The sequence below is a fragment of the Poecile atricapillus genome, chromosome 1 (assembly GCF_030490865.1).
Source record: "Poecile atricapillus isolate bPoeAtr1 chromosome 1, bPoeAtr1.hap1, whole genome shotgun sequence".
Classification (NCBI taxonomy): domain Eukaryota; kingdom Metazoa; phylum Chordata; class Aves; order Passeriformes; family Paridae; genus Poecile; species Poecile atricapillus.
The window spans coordinates 124,023,903-124,045,710 of NC_081249.1; the positions used below are offsets into that span (position 1 = coordinate 124,023,903).

Consider the following 21,808-nt stretch of genomic DNA (forward strand, 5'->3'; position numbering starts at 1 on the left):
CCCCATCTCCTACTTGGTTTCCCCTCCTTTACCTCTAGCAGCAAATTTTTGTAGTGACCAGGGGGTGTGACTGGTTTTACTTGAGTTTATCTTGGCATAGCATGACCAGAGGTTTATAGAGATAGCAGGAACAAGCTGTTATTCTATATAAAATATTCCCAACACTGACATGACATGAGGAGACACTGTTTTGGGATGATAGCAGCAGCCTGGAGAAGTGACAATGGCGTGGCACGGAGGAGAACAGGCATGAATGGTTTGGAGCTGGGGCTGAGGCATTGCCCCTCCATGGCCATCATAAAGTATAAAAACATCAAATAAGTGATAAAAGTTGGCAGGGAGCAGCAGGCTCTTGTCACCCATGCATCTCTGGCGTGACGATGAGCAGAGTCTAGAGCCCAGTGAACAGCTTCAGCCGTGTGCTGCGATGCTTTACGCTGCCACCTAAGTGCCTGGCTGTGTCCCCAATCCGTGGCGAGCTCCGGGGCCATTTCCACTGACTTCAAATAAGTAAAATCTGTATTAAACATTAATAAACATCCATGACCATTCCACATGTGGAATATCTAAAAGAACCTGTCCCGAGAGCGCTGGGCTCTCCCTTGCAGCTGCGGACTCTACTGGGAGAAGATGCCCTTGAAGCGGATCTTGTCTTCGGCATCCTTCTCCCGCAGCCGCGCTTCCAGGCTCCGCAGCTCCTTGGAGACCACGGGGCGCAGCGAGGGGTCAAGAGCCAGGACTTTGGCAAAGTCAGCCTGTGCCTCAGCCACGTTCCACACTGCTGCATGGGCCTTGCCCCGCTTGAAGTAGGCCTTGACGTTGTCTGTGGGGAGAGAGCCAGGGTCAGTGGAGCATGGGGGGTCTCCTGGTGTCCGCCACAGCCACCTGGGATGGCTCATAGCTCCTTACCCTCATACTTGTTGAGGATGGAGGAGCAGTGGTCCAGCACCTCGTAGTACTCCTCACACTGCAGCTTGCATTGGCAGTAGTTTAAGAGCAGGGGTGTGATCTTCTGGTCGAGCTCGATCCAGTCCGGAGAGCCCGGTTGCTCCTGTGGCAGACAGAACAGGGAGAGTGAGGGGCAGCTCTCAAGCCCTGCATTCCTGGGAATGCCTGTGTGCATCTGGGGAGACTCACCTTCATCTGCAGGTTCTTGAGACAGGCGATGGCATCGTAATATTTGGAAGCTGCCTCGGACACTTTGCCCTGCCGGTACAGCTCGTTGCCTTCCTTGTGGATCTGGGGAACAGCCTGGAGCTTCTCCTCATCTGTCATGGCCCATGGGTCCTGCTGGTAGGAGCCGGGTGGCTCCACCTGCCAGCACCCCATCATGGAATCAGAGAACAGGATCATGGAATTGTTTAGGTTGGAGAAGACGTCTAGGATCATCGAGTCCTGCACTGCCAAGGCCACTACTAAACCACGTCCCACATGCCACATCTGTGTGTTTTCTGGACACTTCCACCCTGAGCTCCCCATGCTGGAACCTCACCTTCAGCAGCTCGATGTCGAAGATGAGGGGCTGGGGGTTCTTCTGGAGCTCGTCGAGGTCGGGGTACCCCAGGGAGTAGTGCTCGTGCATCTGAGCAATGCTGCAGCAGTGCCGCTGCCCCTCCAGCGGGTCCTTCCCTGCTGCGATGTTCCGCAGGCTCTTGGACACTAGCGGGTAAAGCAACACGTGCTGCGGGAGGGAAGGGAGGCGAAATTTGAGGAGGGCGGCGGGGGGGCGAGAATATCAGGATGTTCCAGCCTCGCACCCCGCGGCTGGAGCGCACCGGGGCGCCCGCCACCCGCGCCCGCAACAGAAAGTCACCGCCCACCCGCGCTGGCCACGCCCCAACCAACAAACCACGCCCCCTGCCACAAGCCACGCCCCCGAAAGTTCCCGTTCCCGCCCACCTTGGCGTCGCAGCGGAAGCGGGCGCGCTCGCCGGGCCGCATGGTTCGCAGAGCCGCTTCCCACACCGGCAGCTTGAACTTTTTCCCGGCGATGAGCTCCATGGGCTTCCCCCGTGCCCTGCTATCGTCCACCGGTGTCTCCTCATCGCCGCATCGCAGCGTCCGGTAGTGGAAAGTGGCCTGAACAGGCAGGAGGAGCCCGCGGCGTCACCATGGCGACGCAGACGTGGGGAGGGGGAGGGGGAGCGCGCATGCGCGCATCCCCCGCCGCGTTCCGCTTCCCACATCCCCCCACCCCGCCCGTCTCCCCGCAGACCTGACCTTGGTGCCGTCACAGAAGTCTGGCAGCGGCCCGGTGCCCTCCCGCAGCACCTCCTTGTCCACGCCGTCCGCTCGCAGCTGCTCGACTTGCTGCTCCATCGCGCCCGCTCCGCCCGCGCCGCCAGCCCTGGCTCGGCCGCCTCCGCCGTCGCTCGGTTCTTTCCGGATAGTCGTGGCTGCGCGGGGCTCCCCCTGCCGGCACGGAGGTGGCGCTGCGGGGCGGGGCCCCGGGGAAGGGGCGTGGTCATGGATTAGGGGGCGTGTCCAGCGGGGGAGCCGCGCACCGGGTTCCCACATGGTTCTGGTTTCCCCTCTCTCCCGCTCCGTTCTCGGGTGCAATTCCAGGAGACACGGCAGGCGTCCCGGAATGAAAACCTCCTGTGACACTTTGCCACCTACATAGAAGGAGGCGGTGTAGGATGAGAGGCGGATAATATGGCCGGGACCCACTGTAAGGGTCCCGCCCACCGCGGGCAGAGCGTAGCCGGGTCATTTGCTCCCGCCAGCCCTGGCAGGGTCTCCGTGCGGGCAGGAAGGATAGGCAGCGCGACACCATTGAGGGGCACACCTTAGGGGTTACCAGGGTTCAGTTTAGTCCACAAGCCATCCTGGGGTGACACGAGGACACTGGCAGGTGGCAGGTCCCCAGTCCCACAGAAAGGCTGGTAGCTCATGGAGGTGACTGCGGTGCTGCAGGAGTGACCCCGTAGGGAGCACGCTGCTCTGCCGGCACTGACACTGCTCAGTATTGCTGCGGGGGGGCTCGGCCCCGTCCTCACCTTCATACACAGCCGAGAACTCAAGGGAGCACCTCCTCCCCCCTCTTGCACCACTTGTTTTTCGGCGCTGCTTGGTCCCAGCTTACCCAGCTGGGTCCCCCCAAAATCATGTGGGCTCTGTGCCCCCCCCGTGTGGCTTCACCGCGGGGCAGGGGCGGCGCGGCGTTCTCGGAGGCAGCGCAGGTGTCGGGAGCCGCGTGCGGTCGACGGCGACGCCGGGGGGTGAGCACCTCCTTCCTGCCCTGGCGGCGAGGCGAGCGCGGGGCCGCAGCTGCGGCAGCAGCGCCATGTGCCAGCGCCGCCGCGAGGGACCGGGGAGCCGGCACCTGCCACTCCCCGCGGGGGCTCCGAGCGGCCCGGGAGGGGAGCAGCCCAAGGATGGGGGCTCGGAGCTCTGCAGGTGCAGGACCTACAGCTGGTCCCGTGCTTGATGTTGCTATGGGTTTGGGGTGAAGCCTGTCCACATCAGGATTGATCTTGCCGGGCTCCGGCAGCAGAGTTAGAGCCCTGGGGGCTACAGGAAGGGCCCCCGCATCCCAGGTGCTCTGGGGGGGCCGTCTCCCCCTCGGGGACATCCGGGTGGCAGCCCACTGTGGCGAGGTGTGTGACGCCAGAAGCGGAGCCGAGGTTCATATTTGGGCACGGAGCAGGTTATTGGAGGCCGCGGCCCCGCAGCCGGGAGATGAGGCGCCTGATAAAGGCTGCGCCGGTGCTGATCGGGCACCGGCGAGAGCTGCCCTGGCTGCGTTGGGCACCGGGGCCGGTGGCATGGGGCCGATGGTGTTGCTGGGGCTGCTGCTGTGCACGCAGCTGCGTGGGGGTGAGTGCCGGGCGGCTGGGATCGGGGCCGGGCTCGGCAGCCTCGGTGCCGCAGGCTCCGGGGAGCTGCGGCTGGTGGGCGGCGGCGGGCGCTGTGCCGGGCGTGTGGAGGTGAAGCATGGCGGTGAGTGGGGCTCCGTGTGCATCTTCGACTTCGACTTCGAAGACCGATGGGCCACGGTGGTGTGCCGGCAGCTGGGCTGCGGCCGGGTGGCCAAGGCGTCGCCGTACGCCCCGTTCGGGCAGGGCAGCGGGCGGATCTGGCTGCAGCCCTTCTTCTGCCGCGGCACCGAGGATGCGCTGCAGGAGTGTCCGCACTTCGGATGGGGAGAGCACTTCTGCGGTCACGAGCGGGACGTGGGGGTGATCTGCACAGGTGAGGGGACACGCTGGCCGCGCTGGGACGGCCGCCTTGTGCTGCAGCGTGCCGGGCAGCTCTGAGCCCTGCCCGTGGCTCGGTGTAGATGGCGTGGAGCTGAGGCTGGCGGGCGGCGGCAGTCCCTGTGCCGGAAGGGTGGAAGTGAAGCTGCAAGGCCGCTGGGGCTCGGTGGGAGACGACAGCTGGGACATGGAGGATGCCGAGGTGGTTTGCCAGCAGCTGGGCTGTGGCTCGGCTGCCGGCGCCTACTTCGTCCTCGACCGCTTCGACCCAGGGGACGGGCCAGTCAACATGGCCATGGTGGACTGCAGGGGCTTCGAGGCCACGCTCTGGGACTGCGAGATCCGTGGCTGGGGACCCTATAACATCAGCTTCCGTGACTTCGACACTGCCGTGGTCTGCACAGGTAGGAGCTGGACTGGGGGGGCGTGTGGCACTTCACGCCCATCCCTTGGCACTGAGCCCGCGCTGCTCCCACAGGCTTTTCCCGGCTGGTCGGAGGTGACGGGGCCTGCGCCGGGCAGCTGGAGGTGCGGCAGGGCCGGGCCTGGCTTGGTGTCTGTGAGGATCAGGTGGACGCGAAGGCGGCGCAGGTGGTGTGCAGGGAGCTGGGCTGCGGGCCGGTGCTCTCCATCCCCGGCAGCGGCCGCTTTGGGGCGGCATCGGGGTCGCTGTGGGACGGAGGCTTCCAGTGCCACGGCACCGAGCCCCTCCTCAGCGCCTGTGCCCGGCGTCCGCCCCGCGGCCGGGGCTGCAGCGGCCCTGGCAGCGTCATCTGCTCCCGTAAGTGCCGGGGACCTCGGGGGCTCTTGGGGTCCCTGCGCCATCAGCGCCCTCAAGGCTTTTCCTCCCGCAGCCTACACGAGCTTCCGGCTGGAGAACGGCAGCTCGGCGTGCTCCGGCCGGGTGGAGGTGGAGCTCAGGGGGACGTGGGGCTCCGTGTGCGCCAGCGAGTGGGACCTGCCCGATGCCCACGTCCTGTGTCGCCACCTGGGCTGCGGGAGCGCCCTCGGCGTGTCCCCGGGAGGCTCCTTCGGCAGCGGGGAGGGGCCGCTGCGGCCGGACGCCTTCGGCTGCAGCGGGAGCGAGCGGCACCCGGGCGAGTGCCCCGTGACCGTGCTGGGGAAGCCGCCCTGTGCCCCCGGCAACGCCGCCGCCGTCAAATGCTCAGGTGTGCAGGGCACCTGCGGAGGAGCCTGAAGGGCTTTTGGGACACTTCAGGAACTGGGAGCAGAAGTGAGAGGGTGATTTTGGGATGAAGGGCTGACTGCGGCCATTTTACAGGCGTTGTCGAGCCGCTGCGGCTGGTGGAGGGCGAGACCCGGTGCGATGGGTGGCTGGAGGTGGCCACAAAGACCGGGGCCAAACGCCGTGTGCCGGGAGACCTGTTGCTTCTACGGAATTTCAGCAAGGTGTGCTGGGAGCTGGGCTGTGGAGAACTGGACGAGAGCAACGCTGTCCCCGGTAATGTTACCCTGAGGGACATCAACGCAACGGAGTGGGCCATCATGGAAAGCGTGATCATAACCATCCTGGGGAAGACCACTGCGCTGACCGAGTGGCCTGATGAGCTGCCCAGTTACTTATTTCAGGACCAGGTACCAACTTATTTCTTACAGTGGCTGACCACTGCACCTGCTGGCGTTCCTCACGGCACATACCTTTTCTGCTCAGGTGGGTGTCCCGAGAAGGGCCGGAGGTGGTGGTGCCCCAGGCAGCCATGCCAGCGTCGCCCTTGTGTACCCGCAGGCAGCCGCCGGGTGAGGCTGGTGGGGAGCTCCGGGCGCTGTGCCGGGCTCGTGGAGGTCTATTGGAGCGGCGGCTGGAGCAGCGTGTGCCAGGAAGGCTGGGACGTGCGGGACGCTGCCGTTGTGTGCCGTGAGCTGGGCTGTGGCACGGCCCTGGAGGCCGCGAGCTCGGCGCGCTTCGGTGCCGGCACGGGCCCGCTGTGGCCGTACGCGCCCGAGTGCTCCGGGAGCGAGGAGGCTCTGTGGCAATGCGGCCTCTCGGAACGCCGCGAGTGCGGCCGCGGCGGCGGGGCAGGGGCCGTGTGCTCAGGTGAGCGGCGGGCAGCCCCGGCAGAGGCCGGCGCGGGCCCCGGGGGGGTTGCCGGCCGTGCCGTGACCCCGCCGGTCCCGTTGCAGAGCAGCTCTCGGTGCGGCTGGCGGGCGGCCGCGGGCGCTGCCGGGGCTTCCTGGAGGTGTCCTACAACGGCACCCGGGGCCGCGTGTGCGCCAACGGCACCGGCCCCGGCACCGCCGGCACCGTCTGCCGCCAGCTGGGCTGCGGGGACCGGGGCTGGCTGTCGGCCGTCGCCGGCCCGCAGCCGTCCCGTGCCTGGCTGGCCTGGGTGGGCTGCGAGGACGGGAGCCGCTCGCTCTGGGGGTGCCCCTCGGCAGCCTGGCACCTGCAGAGCTGCGGCGCTGGCGGGGACGCCCACGTGGCTTGCGAGGAGGACAGCGACGGCACCGCTGAGACAAACGCCACCTCATATCCAGAGGGTGCCACCAGCGCAGGTAGCTGTGCCCGTGCCTGCATGGCCCACGGCAGGCTGGCTGGGATCCCCCTCCCCTCATGCCTGGCTGTGTAGCCACAGGTGTCCCCAGCAGAAGCACCCTGGCAGTGGCCATGGAGACTGTGCCTGTGCCAACCATTGTGTACGCGGTGCTGGGGACGCTGCTGTGCCTGACCCTGGGTGTCCTGGCTGTGCTGCTGTGCCGTGCCCGTGCCCGGCAGCGAGGTGAGTCCCGGTGGATGGGAGCGGGACAGAGCCAGTTCCGGGCCCCTGCCCTGCAGAAGAGCTGAGGAGGTGGCCAGGGGTGAGCCTGGTGCCACCCACAGTGCCCAAGGCCCTAGGTAAATGCTGCGGGTCGTTGCAGGTGCTGGCAGAGCTGCGGATGCCATCTCCAACGCTGTCTACGAGGAGCTGGATTACAGTGCCGTGCCGGAGTACCTGGAGGTGCCCAGTCGCCCAGGTGGGTGCAGCCCTTGTGCCCCAGCTCTGCCCGGAGTGAAGGCTCTCCCGACAGCCCCACGGCAGCTCTGGGCCCCGGTGGCTGTTGGTGGCTCCTTGCCATGGGCCAGGGTGGCCCCTTGGTTCCACAGCAGCCCCACTCTGTAGTGTGAGGTTCTGTCCCCTGCGGTGCCATTTGATGCCACCCCCAAGTCCCTGCAGGTTCCCTGACGAAGGGATCGGTGCAGAAGCTGCCATATTACACCGGGGACAGCGTGGAGGGCAGTGAGAGCGAGGCAGCCCCAGGTAGGGCCACAGGGCAGGAAGCCAGCGGAGACAGTGGGAACAGAGGACACAGCCGGGCAGGGGAGATGAGGGGACAAGTCCTCCCCTTGTTAATGTGCAGGGAAGCATGGCCTTTCCTTGCGGCCTCCAGCTCATGGCCAGTGGAAATGCTGGAGGGGATGGCACAGCCAGAGCCCTGCCAGGGCTGCTGGTCACTGCCATGGACACCTGTGCCTGTCCCAGAGCCCCCTGCCTGGCCTGAGCCAGGAACCCCGGATGGCTACGACGATGCCCTGGATGTGCCAGAGGAGCCCCCAGCTCCCAGCACTGGGGACATGTCCGAGGGAGTGGCACGGCAGAGGTGGATCCGTGTCCTCCCCACAGGTAAGAGGGCTCCCAGCTACTCTGTCCCCTCTGCAGAGCCAGTGCACGGCAGGGATTGGCTGTGGGGGCGGGCAGGGAGCCAGCAGCAGATCTGTGGGTGCTGTGGTCAGAGCCCAGGTGGGGTCTGTGATGGGGGACATGGAGCTACCTGTCCCCTCAGGCCCCTTTCTGTGCTGTCCCAAGGTGGGATGCACTCCCCTCCAATTCCACCAGGAGCCTCCAGGGAGCCCTCAGAAGAGCCCCCGGGGCACACGGACTATGATGATGTGGGCAGCAGCGCATCGGGGACGTTGCCATGAGGATGCCCTGGCCATGCCAGAGCCCTGGGGACACTGTGTGGCTTTGTGGTGGAGCTCTATCCCAAGGGGGGGGTGGCCATGGCCACAGAGCTGTGTGTCCAGCCCTGCAGGGAAACAGCTCATATGTAGGGATTTTCTTTGATTTCATTGTGAATTTCCCTTTTTTCCTATTAAAATCCAGACTGGTCAGGGACTCACTCCCAAGGCTGGGACCTCACTCTGGTGCTGGCACCTCTATCCCGGGTACGTCAGCCATTCCTTGGGGAATGACACGGGGCAGGAACTGGAACAGTGGACAGATCCATGGGCACACTGGGATCAGGGGGAAGAGCACAGGGGAGTTCCTGGGATTATCTGCAGGGTGTTTATTTGGTAGTGGCAAATGCACCCAAGTGTTCCCAGGAAGAGCGAGGGGAACAGGAGAGGGCAGGATCCGGATCCCCCGCAGATGCAGCAGGATCTGCAGTGCCCCGCAGGTGGGGCAGGCTCGGATGCACTCGCAGCGCTGAGAGCTGGGCTGGGAATGGCTCTGGTTGTTGGAAGGAGTTTTCCTAAAGGAGTGGAGGTCTCCTGAAGGAGGGGAGTGTCTTGCTGCGGCCCGGCAGGAGCCCACGGTGGCAGGGTAGCCGGGCCATGGCCCCTGCCTGCGGCATGTCATGCTCCAGGAGGTTCTCGATCTTCAGGGCAGGCTGCAGTGGCCGGAGGGCGTCGAGTTCCTGCAGCAGGGCCTGGCTGAAGCCGTCTGTGCTGAGCCTGGGTATGGAGGAGGCAGGAAAAGAGGAGAAGGTGTTTGACGTGTGGTGGGGAGGGAGGTGCTGAAGCAGCCAGGATGCTGGTGCAGCCCCACCTGCTCTGCACCCCAGCTCAGGGATGTCGGGCATGGAAGGGGCCATGGCAGGGCCCTCACCCCAGGCTCCGCAGCGGGCAGGCGGGATGCCGGAGCTGCTGGCAGAGCTGCAGGACGCCGTGGGCTGCCAGCTCGTTGTCACTTAGGTCCAGGCAGGTGAGACGGGGCCCCTGCAGCAGAAGCGCAGCCAGGGCAGGGCAGCAGGCACCCGACAGCCGGCAGCTCCCCAGCCTGCGGGAGCGAGGGAAACAGGGAAGGAGGGTTTTGACCTCTGCTAGGTGAGCTGCTCCAGGTGGGAAGGAGAAGGCTCTGGATAGGAAGGAGGGAGCACTGGCCCATCCCACAGCCCCTTTACCGCAGTGTCTGTAGTGGGCAGGCACAGTGCCTGAGCCCCTCACACAGCAGCTCCACGCCAGCGTCGCGCAGCCCCTCGCTGAAGGACAAATCCAGCTCCTCCAGGGAAGTGTTGGTGTGTAGCACAGCAGCGAGGTCCTCACAGCAGGCACTGGTGATGCGGGAATACCGCAGCCTGATGGGAACCCCGGGAAAGACCCTCATTGCCATCCCACCATGGTGTCTGTCCCCACCCTGGTGCCAGAACCTTGGATCTCCTTGCCCTGGAAGAGTGGGACAGAGACACGATGCCACCCCATGGGGACCCTTGGGGTCACCACCCCAGCTCTCAGATGCCCGATGTCCGAGATACCCGATGGATGCTGGGGGTGCTCACCGCAGGATGCGCAGGCGGCAGCCTGGAGTCTGCAGCCCCTCACAGAGGAGGCGCACGCCGCTGTCACCCAGTGAGCTGTCACCCAGCTCCAGACAGGCCAGGCCAGGATGCTCCGCCAGCAGCGCTGCCAGCTCTGCATAGCAGCTCTCAGACAGCCGGCACCACTGCAGCCTGTGGGAGAGCACGGAGAACGGCAGCTCAGCACACCTCACCTGTCCTGGCTGCTCACCTGCCCACCAAACCCGAGGGACAACAACCACCCTCAGGTAAACAGGGCCTGGCCTCCCCCTGGCAGCTTGGCAGTGTCCCCGCTGCAGGGGCAGCACCAACCCACTCACCCACTGCACTGTGATTCGGGTGCCCCCACCCACACCCCAATCCCAGCCCTGGTTTGGGCTCCACGTGCGTCTCTCACCGGAGCACCCGCAGGGCGCTGTCCCGGTGCCGCAGAGCCCGGCAGAGTGGATGGATGGGGCAGGGCAGCTCCTCCTGCCGCCGCAGGACGAGGGCACTGGGATGTCCTCCGGCTCCCGAGACTCCAGACCTGCAGGGGAACAGAGCCACGGGGCACATGCAGCCCTCAGCGGTGCTGGGAGCTCCCAGCTCCAACACTGGCACCGGCACACAACCCCCCTGCCACAGTCAGAGCCTCCAGTGCATGGGAGGGCTCCTCCGGAGGGACCTTTGTGGTTTTGGAGGTGTAAAGGACCTGGAGCATTGCTGCTGGAGCCACCTAGGGAGATGTGAGTCACAGTGTGCGCTTAACATTCCAGCACCAGTGATGTCCCTTTGCAAGGGAGAAGGAGGACAGGGAACCAGAGTGACAGCTGGGCACAGGTCGACCTGGCCAGGTCGAGCCAAGAAGCTCCATCACCCCAGGGAAAGGCCAAGCTGGTGTTTGGAAGGGAGGAACTGAGTCATCCTTTGGGCCAGAGAAATCCTTTTGGGTCATTAAAGCAAGGAGGAGCAGGACTTACCAAGGCACTGATGCATCCAGCTTTGCCTCAGGATCCTGCCAGTGGAAGGAGCATCCCTGGAGGCTGACACAGCCCAGCCCAGCCCAGTGCTGGATGCAGAAGGAAAGAGCCATCTGGTCATACAGGGTCAGCCTGGTGTCCTTCAAGTCCAGGTCAGTGAAATGACCCAATGCACTTTGTGTGAAGCTCTTCTCATTCATCTCAAACAAGAAGTGGAAAGTGTCCATCTCTGAAACCTTCAGTGCTTGGCCAGGGTGGGAGAGGCCTCTGTGCCTCTCCTGAAGCCACTCCAGCAGCTCTTCCCTGGCTCGTGGTGAAATTCTGCACCCAATGGTTTTGTCCATGTACTCTATGGATTTCTGGCTGACCAGACCAAAGAGGAATTGCACTGTTACATTCAAATCCTTTCTGGACTTGTTGTAGCTTTCTAATAATTTATTTACATCCTTCTCAAGCTTCCCCAAGCTGCTGACCATTTCCCCATCATCTTCCAGAACGTAAAACATTGCTGCAAAAAACTCCTGGAGGTGCAGGTGGGTGAAGGCATAGACATTCCCATGGTCTTCTCCTTCCCTTGGGATCCTTTCATTGAGGAAGAAGGGGAGAAGACCTGACTGGTCCAAGCCATAGTCCTTGATTTCCTTCTCCTCAAAGAGGACCTTGTGCTTCCAGATACCCTCGGCAGCCAAGGAGCAAAGCTGGAGTAGGAACTGCTGGAGGACCTGTGGGTTGTCCCTGTCCCTGTGCTTCAGTAATTGGGAGAGGTAGAACATCATCATCCCTGTGGTGGCTTTGGAGCACTCCAGGAGGTTTTTCTTCCCACAAAGCTCTTGTTCAAGGGCGGTGCAGATGGTCCAGCTCATGACAGGGATGACACACAAGCTATAGAGGATCTCGTTGCCTCTGGCAAACCTGAAGGCCATGTCTGCTTTGCTGGGGTTCTCAAAATACCTGTGGAAATACTCCTCCCTCCTGGCTGCCGAAAATCCCAGTATCTCCACGTAATGCTCACCCTTCAGGCACTGCCTCAGGCTTCCAAGAGCTGTTGGCCTCATGGTGATGAGCAAAGAGGCTTCGGGGAGCACGGTCTTCTTCAACAAGCTCATCAGGGTGAGCTCCAGTGGCTTCACCTCCCTGGGGTCAGAGCTCAGCTCAGCGTCGGGCTGAACCAAGGAAAACCCCAGGGCCTCAAAGCCATCAAAAATTAACAGGATCTTCTTCTGGTCATTCAGGATCTTCCCAGCTGGCACTCTCAAGCCAGGACAGCACTGTGAAAACAGGTCTGCCACACTGGCTTCCATGGGAAGGACGACTGCTTTGCAGTCAATGCAGAAGACAAAGTCAAACTGCGTGTGGAGCGTCCCTTCCCTCCACTCCACCATCACCTTCCTGACCATTGTTGTCTTCCCCATCCCTGGGGCGCCCACCAGCACCACGACCTGCGGGGTTTTCCCATCTCCACTGGGTTCAAACAGCGCGGTGGTGGCGGTGGCTGCTCCGCTGCTGGCACTGGCACATCCCTGGCTGGTTCCATCCGTGGCTCTGTGCTTGCTCAGAGGCTCCCTGGTGATGGTCAGGGTGGTGAAGCGTCTGTGGAAGGATGGGCTCTCCCTGGGACAGGTGCCCAGCTCCCTGTCCTGCCAGGACTCCTGGACCATGTGCTCTCTGCTGTCCCGCCGGTGCTCTGTGCCGAACAGGAGCAGGGTCAGATGACAGCTCAGACAAATTCCCCACCACACCATCAGCCAGCAGCCACTTATTTCAACGCCCAGTGCTTCCTAAGTCTGGCTGGGGCACTAAGGACACAGTTTGTGAGGATTTGGGGACTCTGGTCGGTTGGGTGTTCTTCTGGGTCCTGATCCTGATCTATCAACTCTTGTTTTATAATCCTCACCCACCTGGGAGCAAATGCAACTGCCTGGGGCTGCCTGCAGCCTCTGACTGGTGCTCCAGGAGACAAAGGCACTGTCCCTGGGCTCCAGAACACAGATCTCAGCAGAGATACCCTTAATCCCCATCTCAGGAGGAAAGAATCTGCCCAGCTGGCTGCCAGAAAGTGCTGAGAGCTATAAGGTCACTTCCAACCCAAACCATTCTGTGATTTTAAACAATGCATTTATCGAGGAATTGCAAGCCCATGTAATCCTGTGCAGAGATGAGTTGCCTGGACACAGCTGGTGTGACTGTCCCCAGCACAGCTCCAACTAGGAGTGCCCAGGACTGAACCCAGAAGCCAGGCCCATGCCAGCCAGTGGGGAGGTTTGGATTTTCACTGCAAGGACTTCCTGCTGCCAGGCAAACCCACCTTGGCTGCTGCAGCAAGTCATTCCACTGTGAGAAACATCCTTCATCCTGCTTTCCCAGGAGTTTAAGGACAAATGGTGCTGCCCAAATGGCCACAGGGTTTTTTTCTGCTGTGTGGCCTTTTCCCCCTCTCCAGCTGTGGGTGGGTTGTAACTGGGGCTCTAGGAAAGGAGAGAGGCTCCTTTAGGATCTTTGAATGCTCAGGGATGAACGGGGTGTGAGCCTGTGCTGTGACCTGCTCTCCTGGTTTGCTTGCTCCAGTGTATGAACAGGGCACCTGTGTCTGGATTAGGAGGGGGTAACCCTCTTGATTATTTTATTTTCTGTGATGATTTTCTTTCCATGATGGAAAAAAAAAAAGCTCCAGGATGATGTGTTGAGCAAAGCTGCCTGTGAGGAATACTGGGAAAGGGGGAAAGGATGTTTTAAGGCACATTGAGAGTTTAAGGACTCCTTATTTCGCTGCTCAGAGCCAGACATCACACTGTCCCTCCTGCTTTCAGGATGTCAAATAATTCTGGGGATAACTGTTTCTCTCTAAAGGACATGGTCTTGAGTCGTGCCAGGGGAGATTTAGACTGGATATTGGGGAAAATTCCTTCACAGAAAGGGTTTTCCAGTCCTGGCACAGCTGCCCAGGGCAGTGGTGGAGTCTCCATCCCTGGAGGGATTTAAAAGCCGTGTGGATGTGGCACCTGGGGATGTGGGACAGTGATGGCCTTGGGCAGTGCTGGGGAATGTTTGGTCTTGATAATCTCAGGGGGCTTTCCCAACACGAACAATTCCATGATTTTATGCTCCTTCCCAGGGATGCTGCTGCCACCAACATTCCCCTGTGGGTTTTGCAGGGGAGAGCTCCCCAGGAGCCAGGGCTGTCCTCATCCCTGCCAACTCCTCCTGGGAGGTGCTGTGAGCTGAGAGGGAGGGGGCAAATCCAGCAGCACCGTTTCTAAAGGTTTCCCACTCCTTCTGACCTTGAAAAAGCCATTTTCACCTTGCTGTGTCTCAGCCAGGGCTGCTGCTCACTGTGCCTGCGCTGCATTAGGGGGGATGTGACTCTGCCAGGGGGAGATGGGGGAAGCTTATTGTTTTCACAGCTTTTCCTTTGCTTCCCTTTTTCCAACCTCAGTTTAAAAAAAAAAAGGTTACATTCAAAATTTAAATATAATGTGAATTCTGGTCTGAGGTGTGTGAGAGCATCACGTGGGGCTGTTTTATCTCCTAAGGCAGAGGCAGAGTGTGTGAACATAAGGAAAACGCTGCCAGAACCCCTGACCTCAGCTCATCCAGGCTCTGGGGACAAGACCCAGCGATTCCCACTTGCAGGAGGTTCCCTCCCTCCTCCTGCCACCTTGAGGATATTCCTGCCTGATACATAAGCAGCAGAGAGATTTTGCTAGGGAAGCGATGGTTTGGGAGTGTCACCTGCATTAAACCATGGATTTCCACCAGCTTTGCAGGAATTCAGCCCCTCTGCTGCTGTCAGTAGATCAGCAGATTTGGGAGGTGTTAGGAAGGGAAGGCAGCTGTTTGGAGCCATGGAAAGATCCTGGCTGTGCCTGGCACAAGTCTCTGAAAGAGCAGGGAGTGCTGGCACTGCTGGGCACAGGACCAGACAGGGAACAGAGCCATCAGCATCAGCCACAGCTAATCCTGTCCGTGCCAGCCTGTCTGAGCCGAGTCCTGGCGCCAAGGACTACAGAAGGAATAACCTTGCTCATCCCTGCCCCGACAGGGTGTGGGTAGCTGCATCCCAAAGCAGCCCCTGGAAGCACAGCCTGTCCTGGGAGATTTGGGTTCTTACATCCAGCCCCTCATTCTGCAGCTCTCTTCAAACACAGGCAGGATTTTTCTCAGCAGTGGGATTTAAGCAACCTGAGTGTTTTTTAGACATGACATGTACCTGGCTGGGCACTGGTGGGTCCCAAATAACTGATGGAGGCAGATGGGCAAGTAGCACACAGCCTGATTTGCCGTGAAATAAGGGCTAAAAGAGCTCCAGACAATCCCAGAACTGCTGAGGTTTGGGATACAAGCAGGAAGTGACACAAGGATGGGAATCTGAGCCCTGCACCTGGTTGCATGAGTGAGGCTGTAACAGAGAGGACTCTTTGCTTTTAGCTGGTGAGGATGAGGAGGAGGAAGAGGATGAGATGGCTGTGTGCCTGGCTGGCTGACAGCACTCTGCAGTGGGACTGGGCTGTGTGCCCACCTCTAGACTGGGAAGGAGTGTCGAACCCCAGCCTGCTGGGACAAGGAGCAGTCTGGGGAGAAGGGAAACAGAGCTGGCAAAAGAATTACCCCAAAGTGCAGCATTTCAGTGTCCTCCCTGCACTGTGCAGAGCTTCTCCTTGGCAAGTCAGTTTGACATTCCTTAACTCACTGCCTCAGTTGGAAATCCCTTATCCTGGTGGTGTGAGGCTCATGCTCCTTTTACACAGAGGCATCCCAATTTATCAGGCTGGCCTGCTCCCCAGGTGTTTTTCCCAGTGTGTCTCCCCCACTTTGTTGCTGTGTTTCATGTAATTGCTGCAAATCCATGCAGGATTTGGAGGAGAAACAAATGGAGCAGCAGAGGGGTCAGTGCCGCAGGGACAGCCCAGAACTGCTGAGCCAGCTCAGCCCCAAATGACAGAGGACGTGGAGATGCAGCTGGGCTGCCTTTACCTCCCTGCAGCCCTCACCTTGGCATCCCGCCCCTCCAGATCCCAGCCCTTCCCTCCGGATTGGAGCGCCCTCTCCCCCCCTCCTCGCTCTCCATCTTCATGCAGTCTGCAGAGGTGCATTGTGGGAAACTCCCGAGTTCCCCCCCCATCCCATCCCACCCCCCTCCCTCCCTCCCTCCTCTCTGCGCAAGAGCCAGCTCCCAAGGTGTGACTCGGCCGGCCGGAGGACAGAGGTAAGGGATGCCGCCGGCACGGGGGGCGCGGGGTGCAAGGGCCAGGGCTCCCGGCTCGGGGACGTGCGGATGTCCTGCGCAGGGTGACCGAGCCAAACGGAGACGCGGAGCTGCCTGCTCAAGGTGAGTGTCCATCTCCTCGCAGCCGCCTGCGATGGAGGCCGGGGGCTGCCACGCCGCCTGCCTCTGCCCACAGCTTTCCCCGTAAGAGGCAAAAAGTGCTTTTCTGGCCCCAGAAAAGGAGGACGGCCGGCCCCGAGGGGTTCCCTTCCCGTCCCGGCTCCCACGTTTTGCTCCCTGAAGGTCAGGCAGTCACAGAAGGTGCTTCTGCAAAAGCACGGGTGCCTCCTGCCCGCTGCTTCCCGCTGCCCCCACCTACCTGCAGCCTCCTCCGCCAGCTCTGCGGGCTGTGCAAAGGCGCCCGGGCGAGCCCTTCCGTCCGATCCGAGCCGGGCCGGGCCAAGGAGAGGCCCCGGGCGCCGCAGCAGCGCTCCGGAGGCTGGAGGGAGCCGGGCACGGGGAAGCAGAGCCGGCCATGTGCCGGAAACAGGGCTGCTGGGAGGGAGGAGGAGAGCAGCATCCCGAGCTAAGCCCCTCCAGCCTTGGCAGGAGAGCTGCTGCACCTCCCCGAGAGGTTTTGAGCAGTTTTCCGTCTGGTTTTCCGCTCCCATCTGCATGGGCGGTGGGACTTGCTTGCCTTTTGCTCTGCCTGGGTGGATTTAATGGCTCTCTTTAGTTCTGTCAGTCCTGAGGCAGGAGGGAAACGGGAACAGCCGGCAGCTTGGTTCAGGCTTCACCTTTTCCGAGGAAAAGGGGTTGTTTTGTTGGGTAGGGAGAATTTGATATCAGTTAGGGGGTGTATCCTTTGATTTGACCCTGGGCTTGTGCTGGAGAGGGGCTCAAAAAGGGAAATCTGCCCCCAAAAAAACAAACAAAAGGGAGAAAAATGTCAAGAGGCAGTAGTGCCTATTTTAAGGGAGAATATTGCACCGAAGGAGCGGGAGAGGGGTGGAAGATACCAGAGCGGGTCTCCTGAGTCACGGTGGGTGCTTCCAGGGAGGGAATGCTTTGGGAATGTCTCAGGCTCTTCAGTCTGATGTTCCTGCTCTCTGCGCATCCATGTGCATCCCTGTGATGTGTGCTTGCAGGGACCTGTTGATTTGCTCCTGTTTACTTCTCTGTCCCGCTGGTGGCTTCTTGGGAGGTGCAAAGGGGGAAGGAAGAGGATTTGAAAAATTGAATTGGGGTCAGGCTGGCAGAACTTGGGCATTGGGACAAGAGGAGGAAACCCCCCCCTGCCGCAGCCCTGCTTTCCTGGGTGGGGCTTGGGCAGGATGCAGTCAGGAGAGGGAGGATGGACTACACCGGATTAAGCTCCGTGCTCCATCTCAGGACTGACCTCCAAAAGTCTGACCTTCACAGGTTTGACCTTCAGTGGAATGGAAATTTGTCCTTTCTCAGCCACGGTGCCCAACACCAACATCTAACCCTGTGATATTGTGGTGGGATGGGGGAAAAAAACCCCAATTCTTCCCTAAAAGTGCATTTTCATCCCGCTGCATCCGTCCCCTCCCCTGGCAGGAGAACAACCTGGCACATTGTCCCCATCCTGGATCAGGTGTTGGAGCTGTCAGATGGGGTGGAGGGATGGATGGAGCTCCCTGAGCAGGGATTTCCATGCTGAAGGAGCTCTGGCCATCCTTCCCCAGATGCTTTCCAGCTTCCTGCCGGGAAGGAAAGTGCCCTGGTGTTGCTGCACAAGGTAAGGGATGGATTTTACCCCAGAGAGTGTGGGGAGCCTCCCTGGAAGGTCACTGCCTCATGTGGAATTGGCCTCTTGTCTGCCTGTGGTGGCTTCTTAGATTTCAGCTGCAGAGCAACAGTTTTCAGGCTGATGCAGATCCAGGGGCTGCCAGATTCCAGACCCAGCTCTGCCTGTGAGGAATTACTTCCAGAATCTTTCTGCTGGCCCCAGCTCAGCCACAAAGGGGGTGATGCTGCATCAGGCAGAAGGGATGGATTTAGGATGCCCATAAGCTGGGGAGGGATGTTGAATTTGCTGCTGCTTCCTGCAGCAACAGTGACTGACCCCAACCTGCAGTGGTTGGGGCTGTTTCACTGTGTCACATATATCCCTCATCCTTTTTTGCTTATGGATATTGAATTTGGGATACAGGACTGTATCCCAAGGAATACAGGATAGGAATACAAGAAATACAGGAGGAAGACACCTTAAAAGCAAGATCTGTCAGAAAGGGAATCGGCCTCCTGAAGCTGGGGACCGGCTTGGGGAGCAGCACCCCAATTTGGAATCATCTGCGCTCTTCCCAAGGACTTTTCCCAAGTGCTGGCAGGCTCTGGGTAAGGAGCAGGGCTTTGTGGTGGGAAGGAATGGCTGTTCACCATTCTCCAAGGGAATGTTTGCTGACCCTGTCACATTATCCCTGAGCTGGCACCACAGACCCAGAGCTGAGCAGAGAACCCAGACAAGCCCCATGGCCCCAGGCATGGTGTTGCTGGAATTGAATTTTTGGCTCTGGGAGGGCTGGAAAAATATTATCAAGAAAGGAACTGAGTATGTTTGCAAAAGTCAAAACATGAGGGTAGGGTTCAGGATGTACCCAGATCCCTGTGAGGTGTCACACTCATGGGTTAAGGCTTCAGGATTCCTGTTGCTGTGGCATCTCCCACAGTGTTCCCCATTATCACTCCAGTGCTTCGATCCAGTGTCCTGACACATAGCTGCCATGGGGAAAAAAAAAGTCATCCTGGCTGAGAAGCCTTTCCTTTGTGCCCTGAATTTCTGTCTTGGGGTGAGGGATGCTCAGCCCTGCCACAGAGAGGCTCAAGATCTAACACCTCATGACTTTTGAAGGGTAAAAGCTACATTTTTGCTCTGCTACAAAAAAAATGGAACTATGCAGGAGAAAAGAGGATTTGATTTTCTGTGTGAGGAAGGTTCAAACCCAAGATTAAACTGGGGTTAGCACAGCAAATTGAGGTTCTCTGAACTCTGTTTTGGGGGCCTGGGGACTGTGTTGGGACCCTGAGGAGCCAGGCTTTGCAGCAGGGTATCTCCAACCCAGTCTCAGCAAAGTATTTCCAGATTCTGTCAAATTCTAGAAATTATTTTCCTATAAGATGTGTCTGAGAGTGCAGCTGCATGGGGGAGGCCTGTGGCACTTGAGGGGCCGTGCCAGGTGTGACTGCTCCTGCTGACAGCAGGCCAGGGCTGTGCCAGGTGTGACTCAGTGCCCACCCCTGGGGAGTCAGCCGGAGCACGTGGCTGGAGACAAAATCTTCTCTCTCCCACGGCTGCTCGGCAGTGCCTGGCTTTTGCTGTGCACGTGGCTTTATACAGACAGGGGGGTAGGGTGGAGCTGTGTTTGGGGTTAAACCCCCTGAAAAGAACACAGGTTGAGCCCCTGGCAGGAGCGTGGTGTGTCTGCAGTGCCGCCTCCATCTCTCAGAGAATAAAATGTCTGCCACGTCCGTCCCAGGAGCTCTTTGGGAACAAGATGTGTGTGGTTTGCAGAGGTGATGCTCAGCTCAGAGCTTGTCATCTGCAGAGGCTGTGATGCAGACAAAGACCACAGAGCTGTTCCTGGGCTCTTGCTGGTGGGGAGACTGAAGTGCTGTGTCACCTGTGTGGGCAGCATGGCTGGGCAGCCTCTGGAGACTGGGCAGACTCTGGACACTGACAACAGTGTCATACCTTTGTGCAGCTGGTGGCCCAGGGTCTGCATCCCAGAGCCCTTTTCATTGCTAATGGAGGGCAAAGCCACCTTTGCTGGGCTACAGGAACCCATCCTGTTCCCACACCTCACCTTGGTGCCAGGTACAGCCCAATCTCTGTGTGGATGCATTGCCCAGCCTGGAGAGAGGGGATGTGGCTCGGTGGCACTGGGAGTGAGAAGATGGGTCCTGGCCACGCTGTGGGGGTGGTGGGTGCAGATTTTTGGTCACTGCTAGCACCAACTGGAGCAGTGAGGAGCATGTTGGAGCTCAGAGCAGCTGCAGGAATTGCCGCAGCCATGGAGCAGAGGCTTGGCTGGCAAATCTCCCCCAGTGGCAGCGATTTGAGGCTGCTGCCCCTGCTAAAATACTTCCAGCATCTGACACTCCACAAGAAGATTCAAAGGGCTTTTTGAGAGGGAAATGTTTCATCCAGGGATGGGGGGAGGGATGTGGGGAGTAACAAACAACAGACCGGGAAAAAGATTCATAAATATCTCATCAGAGTGAAGTGGGTCACCAGTATTTGCTGCAACTTGGTGCTGCTGTCTCTGAGGGTTGGATTTGGGAGGGCTGGGATGCACAGCAGGCTCCTGTACAGCCTGTGCCTGGCTGTGCAGCACTGAGGCCGTTTAGAGGCATCTGACAAGCGACTCTGCTGGCGTGGGGTTTGCGTTGCGTTGTGTCACGTTTGCCGGGCGTTGCGTCAGGAGCTGGGGGCTGAAATAGCCTGGAAGGGAGCTCAAGTCCTCCTTGGGGAGCTGCTCACGGCAGCTGAGAGAACACAAGCTCCTTATGTAAAGCTGCTTTAATATTTATGGTAATATCAGAGGCGGTGCATTACCTCATCCATCTTCGCTGCACTTCTTGGGCATGGGGAAAGGCTTAGTCACTACTCTGCTGTCCTTCTCCTGGGTGCTTGCTTGGCATCTCCCCACCTTTAACACATTTGTTCCCCCAGCAGCTCAGAAAAAAAGGAGAAGTGCTGGTTATCCCCATTGGAAATGGGGAGTTGGAGCACTGGGAATGTTGCTCAGTTGCAGGAGGGGACTGGACACAAATCTTTCCAGCCCTGACAGATCACTCCACATGTGGCAGAGGGCACAGGCATAGACCCCTGAGGACACTTCCCAAAGGACAGGGTGGTCCAAGCTGCATTCCTGAGGCGTTAGACGAGAAGGTGGAGGAGAGTGGAATGGTGAGAGTGCTGGGAAAGGAGCTCCCACCACTGTGACAGAGCCACCTTTGGTGCCAGCTGCTGTTTCCTTATGGAGGGCAAGGGTCTGTCTGTCCTGTGCACAAGGGGATCAGTGCCTTTCTTCCAGACAGGCAGAAGTGACAAAGAAGGGAAGAGGAGATGAGGTGATAAGGGGGAAGATTTGAAGATGAGGAGTTTCCTGCCATCTCTGGCTCTTTCTGCACAGCATTGCTCCAGGTCAGATGTGGTCAGTAGCTATTTGCAAGATGGATGAGCTTCCCACTGCACCCCAGGCCCACACGCTGGAGCAGCTCCTTGGCCTTGCAAAGTGACTGACTTTTCCTTCCAAATGGAAGCAGGAGGGGAGGATGAGAGGATTTGGAGATGGGCTGCTCCCTGCAGGGGGAAGGGGCCATCCGGATGGAGCTGTGCTGTGGCACAGCTTAGCAATGACTCATCCGCTGCCTTCGGTGCAGGATTGATGCAGCTTTCATCTGTGCACGCAGGAGACAGATGAATAGATGTGTTTGGTGATTTGCTGGGATTTGAGGCAGGAAAGGTGCCCTTCAGGGAGCCAAGGGAAGCTGTTCCCCTGCTGGCCTGTTGCTCTGGCAGAGGGCAGCTTGTTGCGCTGGGTGAGTCCGACTGCACTGACCTTGAGAGCATCCCAGGGGAGCTGTGGCGTTTGCGTGCCAATCTTTGCAGCAGCATCAATTTGGAAGGCTTTCCTTTTCCTTTTTCTCCTTTATCATCCCTGGTTTTATTACTCCAGCTCCGTCTTCCCAGCCTGAGAAAGAGCTGTTTAGCTGCTGGCAATGAGAACCTTCCTGAAAGGGCACTGATTGTTAAACAGAAATAGCATGGAGCAGGGAAAAGGGAGGCAGGGAATGAAGCCTGTCTTCCACAAAATCTTATTCCGAAGTGCTGCTGTCTGTGTAGGAGGCAGAGAGCAAGCTGGAAGGGGGAGGAATGGGTAGACAGGCAGAGACAGCAGCTGACA

The 21,808-nt window shown here is 59.7% G+C and overlaps 3 protein-coding genes across 17 annotated transcripts in view; 1 reads left to right on the forward strand and 2 right to left on the reverse strand.

Moving 5' to 3' along the window:
• Positions 1-42: 42 nt before the first annotated feature.
• AIP (aryl hydrocarbon receptor interacting protein) lies at positions 43-2,419 on the reverse strand. The gene is made up of 6 exons (XM_058852519.1): positions 2,221-2,419; positions 1,900-2,079; positions 1,493-1,681; positions 1,138-1,314; positions 910-1,051; positions 43-823 (listed from the first exon to the last, which is right to left on the reverse strand). Exons 1-6 carry the CDS (start codon positions 2,317-2,319, stop codon positions 618-620), a joined length of 993 nt encoding a protein of 330 aa, XP_058708502.1. The 5' UTR covers positions 2,320-2,419; the 3' UTR covers positions 43-617.
• A 103-nt stretch (positions 2,420-2,522) lies between these two features.
• LOC131585804 (cell cycle exit and neuronal differentiation protein 1-like) overlaps positions 2,523-21,808 on the forward strand; it is a 30,754-nt gene continuing 11,468 nt past the window's right edge. Inside the window, exons 1-10 of one of the 13 annotated variants that reach the window (XM_058852356.1) lie at positions 2,523-4,194; positions 4,283-4,603; positions 4,678-4,980; positions 5,054-5,368; positions 5,482-6,255; positions 6,342-6,713; positions 6,788-6,937; positions 7,077-7,172; positions 7,364-7,456; positions 7,679-7,819. In XM_058852356.1, coding sequence (XP_058708339.1) covers positions 3,768-4,194; positions 4,283-4,603; positions 4,678-4,980; positions 5,054-5,368; positions 5,482-6,255; positions 6,342-6,713; positions 6,788-6,937; positions 7,077-7,172; positions 7,364-7,456; positions 7,679-7,819 — 2,992 coding nt within the window. In that variant the 5' untranslated portion in view covers positions 2,523-3,767. The other 12 variants (XM_058852364.1, XM_058852346.1, XM_058852373.1 and 9 more) reach the window with 12 other exon arrangements.
• Positions 8,469-16,598, reverse strand: LOC131585872 (NACHT, LRR and PYD domains-containing protein 12-like). Of its 3 annotated transcripts, XM_058852488.1 has the most exons (8): positions 16,255-16,470; positions 12,978-13,137; positions 10,673-12,356; positions 10,111-10,239; positions 9,696-9,866; positions 9,321-9,494; positions 9,026-9,196; positions 8,469-8,871 (listed from the first exon to the last, which is right to left on the reverse strand). In XM_058852488.1, the coding sequence occupies exons 1-8, from the start codon at positions 16,453-16,455 to the stop codon at positions 8,670-8,672; spliced, it is 2,892 nt and encodes a 963-aa protein (XP_058708471.1). In that variant the 5' UTR covers positions 16,456-16,470; the 3' UTR covers positions 8,469-8,669. The 3 variants fall into 3 exon arrangements, with proteins under 3 accessions (XP_058708471.1, XP_058708481.1, XP_058708490.1); XM_058852498.1 differs by lacking the exon at positions 12,978-13,137 and having other exon boundaries at positions 16,255-16,598; XM_058852507.1 differs by lacking the exons at positions 8,469-8,871; positions 9,026-9,196 and having other exon boundaries at positions 9,327-9,582.